The sequence below is a fragment of the Canis aureus genome, chromosome X, assembly GCF_053574225.1.
Source record: "Canis aureus isolate CA01 chromosome X, VMU_Caureus_v.1.0, whole genome shotgun sequence".
NCBI lineage: Eukaryota > Metazoa > Chordata > Mammalia > Carnivora > Canidae > Canis > Canis aureus.
Window position 1 is genome coordinate 13,013,335 of NC_135649.1, and position 15,001 is coordinate 13,028,335.

General features: G+C 48.9%; 1 protein-coding gene across 13 annotated transcripts; it reads right to left on the reverse strand.

Moving 5' to 3' along the window:
* Positions 1–5,709: 5,709 nt before the first annotated feature.
* On the reverse strand, positions 5,710–13,656 carry LOC144307612 (melanoma-associated antigen 10-like). 13 transcript variants are annotated; one of them, XM_077887528.1, is made up of 5 exons: positions 13,422–13,656; positions 9,189–9,260; positions 8,742–8,843; positions 7,454–7,523; positions 5,710–7,376 (listed from the first exon to the last, which is right to left on the reverse strand). In XM_077887528.1, exon 5 carries the CDS (start codon positions 7,307–7,309, stop codon positions 6,260–6,262), a length of 1,050 nt encoding a protein of 349 aa, XP_077743654.1. In that variant the 5' UTR covers positions 7,310–7,376; positions 7,454–7,523; positions 8,742–8,843; positions 9,189–9,260; positions 13,422–13,656; the 3' UTR covers positions 5,710–6,259. The 13 variants fall into 13 exon arrangements, with proteins under 13 accessions (XP_077743654.1, XP_077743648.1, XP_077743653.1 ...); XM_077887522.1 differs by having other exon boundaries at positions 9,184–9,260; XM_077887527.1 differs by lacking the exon at positions 13,422–13,656 and adding an exon at positions 12,911–13,061.
* Positions 13,657–15,001: the final 1,345 nt, after the last annotated feature.

The window sequence follows — 15,001 nt, forward strand, 5'->3', positions numbered from 1 at the left end:
CAAAAGTTTGGAATTGTCCCCTGAATATTTTCAGACCATAATGCTTTGAAACTTGAACTCAATCACAAGAAGAAATTTGGAAGAAATTCAAACACGTGGAGGTTAAAGACCATCCTGCTAAAAGATGAAGGGTCAACCAGGAAATAAGAGAAGAATTAAAAAGATTCATGGAAACTAATGAGACTGAAGATACAACCGTTCAAAATCTTTGGGATACATCTAGCTGGTCTTCTGGGGGAGGGGCCTGTTGTGCTGATTTTCAGGTGTTAGCAGTTGGGGGAGCTGCTGTGCCCCTGCCTGGTGCAGGGCTCAGTGGGGGTTGTTTACCCTGTGAGGCCCCAGGAGCAACAGCCCTAGTGGCGGGGCCAGCTCTGGAAACCTGGATTCAGCTCCGGCAAGAACTCCGGAGCTCTCCGTCTGCAGGGCCTGGAGGCTCCCGGGCGGGGCCGCTGATCCGCTCAGCTGGGGCAGGAGCGTCCTTGCTGTCCTGGGCCCTCCCGGCCTCTGCCTGTCCCGGGGGGAGGCCGGATCCTGGGCTGTGTCCCGGTGCCCTGTGCTCTGGAGCCTGCGCTGTTGGATTCGCGCTCCCGGCCGTGCAGCCCCCTCCGCGGATACAGCAAAAGCAGTCCTGAGAGGCAAATACATCGCAATACAAGCATGCCTCAAAAAATTGGAAAAAACTCAAATACACAAGCTAACCTTGCACCTAAAGGAACTGGAGAAAGAACAGCAAACAAAACCTACACCCAGCAGAAGAGAGTTAATAAAGATTTGAGGAGAACTCAATGAAATCGAGATCAGAACTGTAGAACAGATCAACAAAACCAGGAGTTGGTTCTTTGAAAGAATTAATAAGATAGATAAACCATTAGCCAGCCTTATTAAAAACAAAACAGAAAAGACTCTAATAAAATCACAAGTGAAAAAGGAGAGATCACAACCAATACCAAGGAAACATAAATGATTTTAAAACCGTATCATGAGCATCTACATGCCAATAAATTAGGCAATCTAGAAGAAATGTACGCATTTCTGGAAAACCACCAACTAACAAAACTGGAACAGGAAAAAATGGAGAACCTGAACAGGCCGATAACCAGTGAGGAAATTGAAGCAGTCATCACAAACCTCCCAAGACACAAAAGTCCAGGGCCAGATGGCTTCCCAGGGGAATTCTATCAAATGTTTAAAGAAGAAACAATACCTATTCTTAACTAAAGCTGTTCTGAGAGATAGAAAGGGATGGAATACTTTAAACTCGTTCTATGAGGCCAGGATCACCTTAATTCCAAAACCAGACAAAGACCCCACCAAAAAGGAGAATTATAGACCAATATCCCTGACAAACACAGATGCAAAAATTCTCAGTAAGATACTAGCCAATAGGATACAACAATACATTAAGAAGATTATTCACCGTGACCAAGTGGGATTTATCCTGGGGATGCAAGGCTGGTTCAACACTTGTAAAGCAATCAACATGATAGATCATATCAACAAAAGTAAAAACAAGAACCATATGATCCTCTCAATAGACGCAGAGAAAGCATTTGACAAAATACAGCATCCATTCCTGATCAAAACTCTTCAGAGTGTAGGGATAGAGGGAACATTCCTCAGCATCTTAAAAGGCATCTACAAAAAGCCCACAGCAAATATCATTCTCAATGGGGAAACGCTGGGAGCCTTTCCCCTAAGATCAGGAACACGACAGGGATGTCCACTCTCACCACTGCTATTCAACATAGTACTGGAAGTCCTAGCCTCAGCAATCAGACAACAAAAAAAGAAATAAAAGGCATCCAAATGGGCAAAGAAGAAGTCAAACTCTCCCTCTTCACCGATTACATGATACTCTACATAGAAAACCCAAAAGACTCCACCCCAAGATTGCTAGAACTCACACAGCAATTTGGCAGTGTGGCAGGATACAAAATCAATGCCCAGAAGTCAGTGGCATTTCTGTACACTAACAATGAGACTGAAGAAAGAGAAATTAAGGAGTCAATCCCATTTACAATTGCACCCAAAAGCATAAGATACCTAGGAATAAACCTCACCAAAGAGGTAAAGATCTATACCCTAAACACAACAGAACACTTCTGAAAGAAATTGAGGAAGACACAAAGAGATGGAAAAATATTCCATGCTCATGGATTGGCAGAATTAATATTGTGAAAATGTCAATGTTACCCAGGGCAATTTACACGTTTAATGCAATCCCTATCAAAATACCATGGACTTTATTCAGAGTTGGAACAAATCATCTTAAGATTTGTGTGGAATCAGAAAAGACCCTGAATAGCCAGGGGAATTTTAAAAAAGAAAACCATAGCTGGGGGCATCACAATGCCAGATTTCAGGTTGTACTACAAAGCTGTGGTCAAGACAGTGTGGTACTGGCACAAAAACAGACACATAGATCAATGGAACAGAATAGAAAATCCAGAAGTGGACCCTCAACTTTATGGTCAACTAGTATTCGACAAAGGAGAAAGACTATCCACTGGAAAAAAGACAGTCTCTTCAATAAATGGTGCTGGGAAAATTGGACAGCCACGTGCAGAAGAATGAAACTAGACCACTCTCTTACACGAGACACAAAGATAAACTCAAAATGGATGAAGGATCTAAATGTGAGACAAGAATCCATCAAAATCCTAGAGGAGAACACAGACAACACCCTTTTTGAACTTGGCCACAACAACTTCTTGCAAGATACATCCATGAAGGCAAGAGAAACAAAAGCAAAAATGAACTATTGGGACTTTATCAAGATAAGAAGCTTCTGCACAGCAAAAGATACAGTCAACAAAACTCAAAGACAACCTACAGAATGGGAGAAGATATTTGCAAATGACATGTCAGATAAAGGGCTAGTTTCCAAGATCTATAAAGAACTTATTAAACTCAACAGCAAAGAAACAAACAATCCAATCATGAAATGGGCAAAAGACATGAACAGAAATCTCACAGAGGAAGACATAGACATGGCCCACACGCATCTGAGAGAATGCTCTGCATCACTGGTCATCAGGGAAATACTAATCGAAACCACAATGAGATACCACCTCCCGCCAGTGAGAATGGAGCAAATTAACAAGACAGGAAACAACAAATGTCGGAGAGGATGCGGAGAAAAGGGAACCCTCCTGCACTGTTGGTGGGAATGTGAACTGGTGCAGCCACTCTGGAAAACTGTGTGGAGGTTCCTCAGAGTTAAAAATAGATCTGACCTACGACCCCGCAGTTGCACTACTGGGGATTTACTCCAAAGATGCAGATGTAGTGAAACGGCAGGACACCTGCACCCCAATGTTCTATAGCAGCAATGTCCACAATAGCCCAACTGTGGAAGGAGCCTCGGTGTCCATCGAAAGATGAATGGATAAAGAAGCTGTGGTCTATGTATACAATGGAATATTCCTCAGCCATTAGAAACGACGAATACCCACCATTTGCTTCGACGTGGATGGAACTGGAGGGTATTATGCTGAGTGAAGTAAGTCAGTCGGAGAAGGACAAACATTATATGGTCTCATTCATTTGGGGAATATAAAAACTAGTGAAAGGGATTAAAGGGGAAAGGAGAGGAAATGAGTGGGAAATATCAGTGAGGGTGACAGCACATGAGAGACTCCTAACTGCGAAATGAATAAGGGGTAGTGGAAGGGGAGGTGGGCGGGGGGTTGGGGTGACTGGGTGACAGGCACTGAGTGGGGCACTTGATGGATGAGCACTGGGTGTTATGCAATATGTTGGCAAATCGAACTCCAATAAATAAATATATACAAAATAAAAATAAATGTCAACCAAGTGAATAAAATAAACTCAAGGGGTTTTTGCTATCAGGGTTCCAGAGTGATGTTTGGGACAGTCAGAGGACTTTTGCAGGGGTAGGAATGTTCTATGTTAGGGAGATGGCAAGTGGTTCTGGATTGTCCACTGGGAGTAAAGCACAGCCTTTGGAGAAGACAGTGATGAGCTGGTCCATAGGCCAGGTTCTAGAATTGGACAGGAGGAAATACTGGAGAAGATTAGGGGGGAGGTGGTGTAATTCAGAAAAGTGCTAGAACTGGACACAAATGATAGCTCCTGTGCAGAATCAGCTATTAAGGTATTAATAGGGTTCAGAGCAGGATAAATAAAGTTCAGTCAATTCCCGAATTATGTTTTATTCTCATTTCTTCTTTCTTTAGGAGCTTGCTTTTAGTACGTTGTCTCCTGGTTCTTCTTTTTACTGCCTGAGAGACATTACAGAGTACTGGGAAGATATTGGTGTAAGAGACAGAAGACCTGCCTCATGCTATGAGGATGTAAAGAAAAGTATCTGGGGGGCACCTAAGTGGCTCAGTTGGTTAAGCTTCTGCCTTAAGCTCAGGTCACGATCCCAGGGTCCTGGAATCAAGCCCCACATCCGGCTCCCTGCTCAGCAGGGAGACTGCTTCTTCCTCCACCTGCTGCTCCCCCTCCTTGTGCTGTCAAATAAATAAAAATCTTGAAAGAAAGAAAGGAAGGAAAAGAAAGAAGAGTATCTGGTACAGTGCCTGGTATTTATCAGATCTTTAATAAATAGCAGTTACTCCTAATATTATTTTGTCCCCAGACCTACTGCCCTCTCTTCTGGGATTGTATGTTTATCCAAGACATCTCAGATAACATGCAGCTAAATAGGAGTCAGAACGTCAAACTAGACAAAAATGCTGCTTCACAAATAAAACTCATTAAATTTTCCCTCTTAGAGAGTATATTAAGTTGGCTATGACTTGAGTCTTTCTCAGCTGATGTAACTCAAAAGTTCCCAAAATTTTTGAGTCAAAGACCAACTCCTTCCTTCCCTAGCTGTTCATCCATCCAAAACATGGTTTTCACTCATTTCACTCCCACCAAAACCTAGATTTGCTTAGTTTTGGCCTAATTACACTCAAGATAACCTACCTTTAATGTTATTCTCTCTGGCTAGGGAAGAATGCCGGTTTAGTGGCTTCTGGGTACCACCTCAAGGGAGTATCACCCTATTCCCAAGAAATCATTGCAGATGATGTATACAGAACACCTAGGTAAGTGCACTGTGTTAACTGCACTGAGACAAGCGTTTAGGACATCTTCCGTACCTGCCCCAGGTGGAAATCTCTTTCTAGTTTATCCACGATACAAAAGGAACTACTAAGCAGTTTTGTTTGCCAGACTTTTCTGTCACTTCCAGAACACATCACCTGATAGTGTGGCCCTTGCTACCACCCACAGCAGAAATTGCAGTTTCCCAAAGCCCTACACTGCCTCAGCTTAGGGCATTTCTACTTGCCTACTCACATCTGGAGATCCACCTCCTTTCCCCTTTTAAGATTTTATTGACTTATTCATGAGAGACACAGAGAGAGAGGCAGAGACACAGGCAGAGAGAGAAGCAGGCCCCCCCTGCGGGGAAGCCAATGCAGGACTTGATCCCAGGACCCCGGGATCAGGACCTGAGCCAAAGGCAGACGTTCAAGCACTGAGCCACCTAGGTGCCCCTCACTCGTTTTTACCTGTTCTTTAGGTATTAGAATACATCTCATCATCTCCTGAAGTTTGCTGCTCCTAGCATCTACCATTTTATGATTAGACATGGTTCTTGCTTATCCTAGTATTTCCACTATTAATATAGTGCTTTCCAAGGAGAAAATATCCAATTAATGTTTGGTGAATAAATGAGACAAAAGGCAGGGCTTTTTAAAATAAGATTTATTGAAATTACACCTACTTTTCTTCAGTAAGCCAAACAAATCATGTACGTATCTTTTAGTTTTACAGAACGATAAACTAAAGTGGTTAAGGGAATCCAAAATTTAACCACCTTTTATACTTTTTTCTCCATTTTCTTTCACATTTCCAAGGAAATTCCCATTTCAGTGTCATATCATCTTGTTCCAGGTCACAAAATAAGATAGAACATTTCCCAGTTTCTTTGTAAAATATAAAAACTCCTATTCTTAAATCTGATACACAGCAATAAATGTGTAACAAATTCATTTACATACTTATATTCTAAAGCTAAAAAATCTTCTATTAAAAATAACATTTGAAAAATACCAAAAGGAAAAAAAAAGGTAAACCTCCAAATAATCCATATAGAACAGGAACACAAAGTTGTACACAGTGTTCTCCCCAGCCAGACCCTGACCCTCTTCTACCTCAGAGCTAGGACTGCCTTCTTCAAATACAGAGTGAATATTTGGTGTCACCCTTCAGTTGGGGCAGGAGAAGCTGATGGCCAATGCTATGCAATGTTTACGGCAGAAGTATTATCCACAACACCAACTCTGTCCTGGGCTTTCTCTTTCTCATCTTTTAAAGCCTTCTCATACCAGTGTGAGAAGGAAATGGAGTCAATCCCTTTGATCTTAGCCAAAAACTCTAGAACTTTAATCTTACTGGTTTCAGCATGAGCCCTGGGACCCCACAGGAATTCATAGCATGGAGGATCCCTGTTAGGCGTCTGCCGATACTCCAGGTAATTTTCCTGCACCCAATCTCTGGTGATGAGCTTCCTGGGCTCCCCATAAAGGAAATGCTCCCTCCCAGCATACACTCCCATTATATTCAGAAAATCCCAGATGTCTTTCTCAAGGGCACGATTGCCCCCCATGAAGATCACACCCAAGATGATTATCAGGAGACCGTTTTTAGGCATACTCTGGTTGTCGCTAAGCATCTCCTCATGACTGAAATCTAGTGAATTGACAAGGATATAGGAGTGAGTGGTGGGGTTCAGTTCCTTCATATCAATGCCAGAGATCACCTCCAAGCACTTGGTAGCTTTCCTAAAGATCACAGAGAATTGTGTCTTGTGCCTTTCGGCGACAACCTTCACCATTTCTGCCTCTGTGACGGACTCCTTCAATCGATACTTGAGGATCAAATAATGCACCAAATCAGCCACTGACTCATCTAGCGGATCTCTGGGAGAATATTCAGCATCTTTTGAGGTCTGTGGGGAACTTGAACCCTGCTCTTGGCTGTTGCAGACTCCATTTGATGTGCTGCACGATGCAGAGAAGGAGCAGGAGCTCTGAGGACTCTGAGGAGGACTCAGTGTTGCAGCAGGGTTCTCTTCCTCCTCTGAAGAGGCTGGGATCATAGGAGAGGAAGGCGGGGAGAAGGAGGTGGAGGGGTAGGAGAAGGTGAAAGAGCAAGAGGAAACCGAAGTAGTCTCGTCTTCCTCCTCCTCAGCTGTGAGAACACATGCTACTGCCAGGTCTTGTATTTCATGTGGGGTCTGAAAGTCTGGCTCAAATGTGAGGCGCAGAGGCTTTAAAGAGCGAGGCATGATGACACTGCTTGGAAGAAGCAGGTAGAGGTATGAGCAAGATGGTGGGAGATGGGGTACCACAGGCCTGTGAGAGGGAGGAAGAGGCTTAGTGGTCTCAGCAGAGAAACACACCCTTGGCAGCTCTGACAAAGGCCAACTTACAGGCTCTTCAGGGGGTGCTCTAGGGCCTCACAGGGTTCTTGTCCTGCTGAATGGTTTGTCTCCTAGAAACCTGTAGGAGGATATGGAAGCTCTTCAGGCTGTAGCCAGCCCAGCTCAAGGCTTCCAGAGCTGGTTGTGGGCAGGTGAAGTCAGGCACTCTGGAGTCCTTTCTGTTCTGACATGGGTTGAGTACTCAGCAGACATTCAGGGTGTGAACCCCACCTTGGCTCCTACCACTGCCTGGGCCTCCTCTGCTCTGCTGACCTGAAGACAAGGGCCTCATACCAAGACCTCACCGCATGGTTCCTGGAATACTGGACAGGCTCGGGGGGTCAGGCTCTGGGAGGTCCCTCCTGTTCTGCAGTGGATGATCCCCTCTGCGCTAAGGTTCTCAATTTTCCCCTAACAAGGCCTGCTCACTGCCCCCCAATCACGGCTAACCCCTCCCCAACTTCCCTGCCTCTGCTAGCCTAAGGCAAAATTTTTGGAACAGGAGATCACATTCCTGAAACCAATGAGGAGGAAGTAAAAAAGCAACACATCTGACCATACAAGCCCAGGGCTTCCCTGGATGACAGCAAGGGTGGCCAAAGTCTGTGGGATTCCCTCTCTCCTGGCTGAGGGTTTCCCTCATCCTTCACACTGATGCCTGGTAGAGCCTGGGACCCCTTCCTCTGCTGTCCTGACTCTACCCCTTCAGAACAAGCCTTCAACACTGCCCTGAAACCACCAAGAAGGAACTGAGAACACGCTGTATCTATCTACTATGCCCCAGGGCCTCCCACAGCTGACAGCAGGGGCAGGGTAGGGCTGGGTACGCCTTTGGCCCTCACTCAGGGTCCCTAACCTAAACTCTGGCAGAGCCTAGGACTCCTGGGCTGACCTGACGCGGCTCCTCCTCAGAGCAAGGCCCTCACCTCTCTGAGAACCACCACACAAAAAGGAGACGGCACCACATCCTGCCACCTTTGCTAGATCCTTCCAGAGCTGACAGCAAGGGCAGGCCCCCCCTGTTCTGTGGTGGGGCTATCTTGAATCCTCCCTCATGGCATTCATCTTTGCTCCTGGCATGGCCTGAGCTACTCCCTGCTGACTGAACATCACCCCCTCAGATCATGACCTCATCTCTCTGGGACACCGCCCTCACCCTTGGGAAAATGCTAGACACTATATCCAGACAACCCTGCTTGGGTTATCCCAGGGCCGAGAATAAAAGACAGCCGAGACTTTATTGGGTCTCTTCTTTCTGGAGTGGGAAATACCCTTGCTCCTCACCAAAGGTCCTTACCTTGACTCTGGTAGAGCTTGGGACTCCTCCCTCTTCTGACCTGACGTGGCTTCTTCAGTCGACCTGCCTTCGGACTCAGACTAAGGACCTCAGCTCCAGGTCCTTCAAGACAAAAATGAAGAGACATCACAGCCAGCCCCCCTTCCCAGGGTCTCCCCAGCGGACAGCAGGGGTTAGGCCCCATCTGTCACAGTTTGGGGGAGGGAGGGTTCCCTCTGCCTTCCCTTAAGGTATTCCATACTTGTGTCAGGGCCTGGGCCCACTTCCTCTGGTGACCTGAAACCACCCTTTCAGACCAAGGTCGCAGGAAGTGACGGTGTACCACATCTGGGCATTCCTGCCCAGATCCTCCCAGTGTGGACAGTGGACACATGGTGGAGTTTCTGTGAGGTTCCTTCTATCTTGGTAGGGGGTACCCATAGTCTTCCTTCAAAGTACTTACCTTACCTTGACTTGTCACAGATCCTGGGACTCCTCCCTCTGCTGTTGTCACCAGCTCAGACCAAGCCCTTCACCTCCCTGGGATACTCCAAACAAAAGTAAAAAGACACCAAATCCAGCCACTCCTGCCCGGGGTCCATTCCAGCATGGTGAATATACCCAAACCTCCCTCAGGATATTCATCTGCACTCCTGGTAAGGCCTGTCCTAGCCTCTGCTGACCTTAAGTCTCTCCCTCCAACCAAGACCTCACCTCCATGAACCACTCTATTCCCTTGATTCTTGGTAGAGTCTGCAGCAGAAGTGAGAGTTCCTCCCACCTGGCCACCCCTGCTCAGATCTTCCCAGGACTGAGATTCTGTGGGGTCCTCTTTTTCAGGAAGGGGGGCTTAGGTTTCACCAAGAGTCCTTACCTTGATTCCTGACAGAGCCTAGGACTCCTCCCTCTTCTGAACTGATGTGTCACCTCCTCAGACCAAGATCCTCACCTCTCTAAGACTCTCTCCCAGACAAAAGTAAGGAAATGTCTCATCTAGCCAACCTTGTCTGTGGACTCTTGGGGTTGACAGGAGGGGCATGGCTGGGGCCTCTTCTCCCTTGGGGTATTTTCAGGGCAGGCCAAGACCACATCACATCTACCTGAGGTGGAAGGTCCTCTCAATCCTCCCTCATGGTCCTCTCCTTGATGCCTGGCAGGGCCTGGACTATACTATCAACCTGAGGTTACAACCCCCAGAAAAAGCCTCTCCTCCCTCTGACTCCCAAAGTGGAAATCAGGAAGCACTCTTTATTTGGCAACCCTGCTGTGGAGCTTTCCAAAGATGACAGCAGGGGCAAGTTTCTGTAAGACATCTCTTTATAGCATGAGAGATCCTCTAAATCCTCCCTTAGAGTCCTTATCTTAACACCTGGCAGAGCGCAGTACTCCTCCCTTGGCTGCACTCAGGCTACACCCATCAGACCAAGGTCCTTACTTCCATGGGACCCCCCAAAACAGAAAAAAAGGAAGGGTGGCTACATTCAGTAACCATGCCCCTGGCCCTCCCATGTTGACAGCAAGGGTAGAGAAGCACTGGGTCGGGCAGCCCTGGTGGCGCAGTGGTTTAGTGCTATCTGCAGCCCAGGGTGTGATCCTGGAGACCTGGGATCGAGTCCCACGTCGGGCTCCCTGAATGGAGCCTGCTTCTCCCTCTGCCTGTGTCTCTGCCTCTCTCTGTGTGTGTCTCTCATGAATAAATAAATAAAATCTTAAAGAGAAAAAAAAGAGAAGCACTGGGTCCCATCTGCTCTGGTGAAGGGGATGCTCTGAGTCCTTAAATTGACCCGTGGTGGGGCCTGAGACTCCTCCATGAAGCTGCTCTTGCCCCTTCACAACTAGGTCCTCATTTCCCTAAGAACTTCCAAATAAAAGTAAAGAGAAGACACATCCTGCCACCTCCTAGGGCTCACAGCAGAGGCTGAATCCCATCTGTTCTGCAGCGGGGTGGGGGTGGGGTATCTTCTATCCTCCTTCAAGGTATTCATATTGCTCCCTGAAACAAAGGCCTCACTGCCATGAGGCAAGCCCCACCACTTCCCGGAAGAACTGATGGAACACCACATCTGACCACCATTGCCTGAATCCTCCCTTGGCTGGCGGCAAGTGCAGAAAGGGGCCCCTGCTCTCTGCAGTAGAAGGTCCCATTTTCCATCCTAAAAGTGTTCATGTTTATTCCTGACAGGGACTGCACCCCTTCCCTTCTGCTGACCTGAGGATGGTTCATAACCCCATGGCCACCAACTCCTTCAGATGCCAGAGAAGTAAGTTGGGGGGATAAAGAATTGCCCCTGTGCTCCACACCCTGCTGCAGTCTTCTCAGGACTAGCATGAGGGCAAGGCTCTTTTCTTTCTTTCTTTCTTTCTTTCTTTCTTTCTTTCTTTCTTTCTTTCTTTCTCTTTTTTTTTTTTTTTTTAGGGCAGGCTCTCATGGGACCCTCACTGTCTGGACTGGGAGGTCCCTGCACTTTGCCCTCAGAGTCCTCACCTTGATGCGTGGCAGGGCCTACAACTCCTCCCTCTACTGACCTGAGTCTGCACCTCTCAGAAAAAGCCCATTCCCTCAGGCTCGAAAGATGGACGTCCAGATACACCACACCCAGGGCCCTGCATGGAGCCTCCCAGGCAGAAAACAGGGACAGGGGAGGAGCGCTGGGGTACCGCTCTGCAGTCAGAGCTCCCCTCAGTCCTTCCTCAGAGTCCTCACTTTAGCGCCTGCCAGGACCTGGGACTCCTCCCTCTGGCAATCTGAATCGGCTTTGGTCAGAAAAAGCCTCACATCTCTCAGACTCCCAAGATGGGGGTCTGGATAAAACACATCCGGGGCCCTAAGTGGGGCCTCCAGGGGTTTAAAAAATGGGCGGAGTGGGGGCAGCACATCCACTGCGCGGTGAGGGGCCTCCTCCCTCGAGGTCTTCACCTCGTGCGGGCGAGACCTGGAACTTGTCCTTCTGCTGACCCGAGTCCAGCCCTAACTAGTAAGTCTCCCGTCCCTCAGACTCCCAAAATGGAAGTCAGGACTCGTGCCCACGGTTTCTGGGAGGTAAGAGAAGTGCATGGCAGGGCTTGCCAGCTTGCCGCCCCCCACCCCGCGCACATCTCTATTTGCAGTGAAGACAGCCTCCACCCCTTCGGGATGGTCACCTCGCGCCTGGGGATGCATGAGGCTGGGCCGTCCCTCCACTGGGCTGAGGCGGGGCCCTTCAGTCTCAAACCCCTCTGCCGCCCAACTTAAGTCACGAAACGCTGTATCTCACCCCTCAATTGGGGGTTTCCTGGGTTGATGTTTGGGCGAGCAACAGCCCCTACCTCTGTGGAAGGGCCTCTCGACCTCCGCCCTCAGGGTCCTCACCTTGAAGCCTCGCAGAGCCCAGGATTTCTCCCACATTTGACTGAAATCCGCAACCCTCAAGAAAGGCTCAGGCTGCCCAGGATCCCAAGACAAAAGTACCCAGAGGCCACATCCGAACACCCGTGCCCGCCGCTTTCCGGGGCCAATGGCGCCGACAGCCGACGTCGGCCCCCACCCTGTGCCAGGGGAAGCCTCCCGCTCTCCCTCAGGGTCCTCACCTGGAGCCCTTGCAGAACCTAGGCTTCCTCGGTCTCTGGACCTAAGTCTGCTCGGCTCGGAGCAAGCCTCACGTCCCTCACAGTCCTGACTGAAAGGGCGGCCACGCTGCACAGGGTCTCCCGGGTTGGCTGCAGGGGCGGGGCGGGGCGGGGCGGGGCGGGGCGGGGCTAGAGGTCCCCTATACGCAGTGGGCGGTGCCTTCACGGCTCCACCCCCCCGCCCGGGCCTTCAGCCTGATGATTGGCCAGGCGGCCTATGACCCCTCCCTCTAGTGACCTGTGGCCCCTCCCCTCACAGAAGTCAGCAACTGGAACATCCGGGGACCCAGCCTGGTCTCTTCAGGCTGGCCGTGGGGGCCCTTAAACTGTTGGGGGGGTGCTCCTCTCACGCCCCCTCTGAGCCCTCCTCTAGTGCTGCCAAGTCCTGAGACTCGTCCCTCCCCTGACCACAGTCAGGCCCCTTGGACGAAGCCTCACGTCCCACACGTCTCAAAACGAAACTCACGAGAGGCCACATCCGAACACCCGTGCCCGCCGCTTTCCAGGACCAATGGTGCCGACAGCCGACATCGGCCCCCACCCTGTGCCAGGGGAAGCCTCCCGCTCTCCCTCAGGGTCCTCACCTGGAGCCCTTGCAGAACCTAGGCTTCCTCGGTCTCTGGACCTAAGTCAGCTTGGCTTGGAGCCAGCCTCACGTCCCTCACAGTCCCGACTCAAAAAGGTGGCCACGCTGCACAGGGTCTCCCGGGTTGGCTGCAGGGCCGGGGCGGGGCAGGGCGGGGCGGGGCGGGGCGGGGCTAGAGGTCCCCTATACGCAGTGGGCGGTGCCTTCACGGCTCCACCCCCCCGCCCAGGCCTTCAGCCTGATGATTGGCCAGGCGGCCTATGACCCCTCCCTCTAGTGACCTGAAGCCCCTGCCCCCACAGAAGTCAGCAACTGGAACATCCGGGGACCCTGCCTGGTCTCTTCAGGGTGGCCATGGGGGCCCTTAAACTGTTGGGGGGTGCTCCTCTCACACCCCACCCCGAGCCCTCTTCTAGTGCTGCCAAGCCCTGAGACTCGTCCCTCCCCTGACCACAGTCAGGCCCCTTGGACGAAGCCTCACGTCCCACGTGTCTCAAAACGAAACTCACGAGAGGCCACATCGGAACACCCGTGCCCGCCGCTTTCCGGGACCAATGGCGCCGGCAGCCGACCTCGGCCCGCACCTCCCGCTCTCCCTCAGGGTCTTCACCTCGAGCCCTTGCAGAACCTAGGCTTCCTCTGTCTCTCTCCGGACCTAAGTCTGCTCGGCTCGGAGCAAGCCTCACGTTCCTCACAGTCCCGACTCGAAAGGGCGGCCACGCCACACACGGGAACCCTGCTCGGGGTCTCCCGGGTTGGCCGCAGGGGCGGGGCGGGGCCAGGACCGCATGTGGGGTGGAAAAAACCCCTCAGTCCTAGCTCAGTCCTAGCTCAGGCCACTCCTGACTCCTGGCACTGCCCGAGCCACTTCCCTCTTTGGAGCTGAACTCCCTGGCCCCGAAGGAAGCCCTTCTCCTTCCTGAGAACATCAAGGTGATACTTGTTTTTATTCTCCCTTCTACAGTTTTCTGGGCGAAGACAGGAGCTGAAACTCTGTTGTCATCTTGACATCTACAGGTAAGGCCTTAAGTCTGTAAATAAGAACTGACACCTTTATAATGATGTGCATCCCGTCAATGAAGATGATATACTGCTCTGTTTGTTTGGGACTTATTTTACCTGAATCTGTCAGTAAACGTTTATAGTTGCTTCCATAAAGATCTCATACATTTTTGTCATGATCCGTTTAAGGTAATTTTTGGATTTTGTTGCTGTTATGAATGAGATCTTTTCCTTCGCGTGTTCTAATTGGCTCTTGTGTGGCAAGGCTCTTGCTTTTGCTATAGTGAGCTTAAACTATCTCTCTGAGGTTTCTATTCATTTGAATATTCCACATACTTACTTATTCCTTAGAATTTTCTACATAGGTGATCATATCACCAAACAGTATCTTTCTTTTCGGTATTCATACCTCTTACTTAGATATCCACAGCTCTGGCTTTTTGTTCCAGTGTGGTTTTGAACAGTAGAGGTGATAGCATATATCTATGTCTTTTCCTAGACTTTAATGGAAATAAATGCTTGTAGCATTTCACATTAATATCTGTTTGCTGTAGATTTTAGGCAATGGAAATTCCCTTGTGATCTTAGCTTGCTAAGAGATTTCCCATGAACTTGTGCTGAATTACTGGGTTTTTTTATTTCTGTAACCCCCCATGAAGGTAATCAAATGTTTTTCATCCCGTATGGGCTGAATTATGTACCTCAAAATTCATATGTTGAATTCCTAAATCCTACTAACTCGGAATGTGACTGAGTTTGGAGACAGGACCTTTAGAGAAGTAATTAAGTAAAACGAGTTCATTTGGGTGGGCCCAAATCCGAATGACTGATTAGAACACAGATAACACATAAGGAAAAATTCGAAGACAGAGGGAGAAAACAGACATCTGCAAGCCAAGAAAAGAGGCCTCATAAGAAACCAATCCTGCCATCGCATTGATCTTGGACCTCTAGCCTCCAAATTATAAGGAAATAAAGTTCTATTATTTAAGCCACCCAGTATGCTGCGGTATAATTTGTTATGGTGGTCCTAGGAAATTAATAGACTCCTTTGATTTGTTAATGTAGGGAATTACAATGGAAAGTA

Coding starts and splice junctions, on each gene's coding strand:
- LOC144307612 (XM_077887532.1), bottom strand. CDS start 7,309: ATGCCTCGCTCTTTAAAGCCTCTGCGCCTCACATTTGAGCCAGACTTT.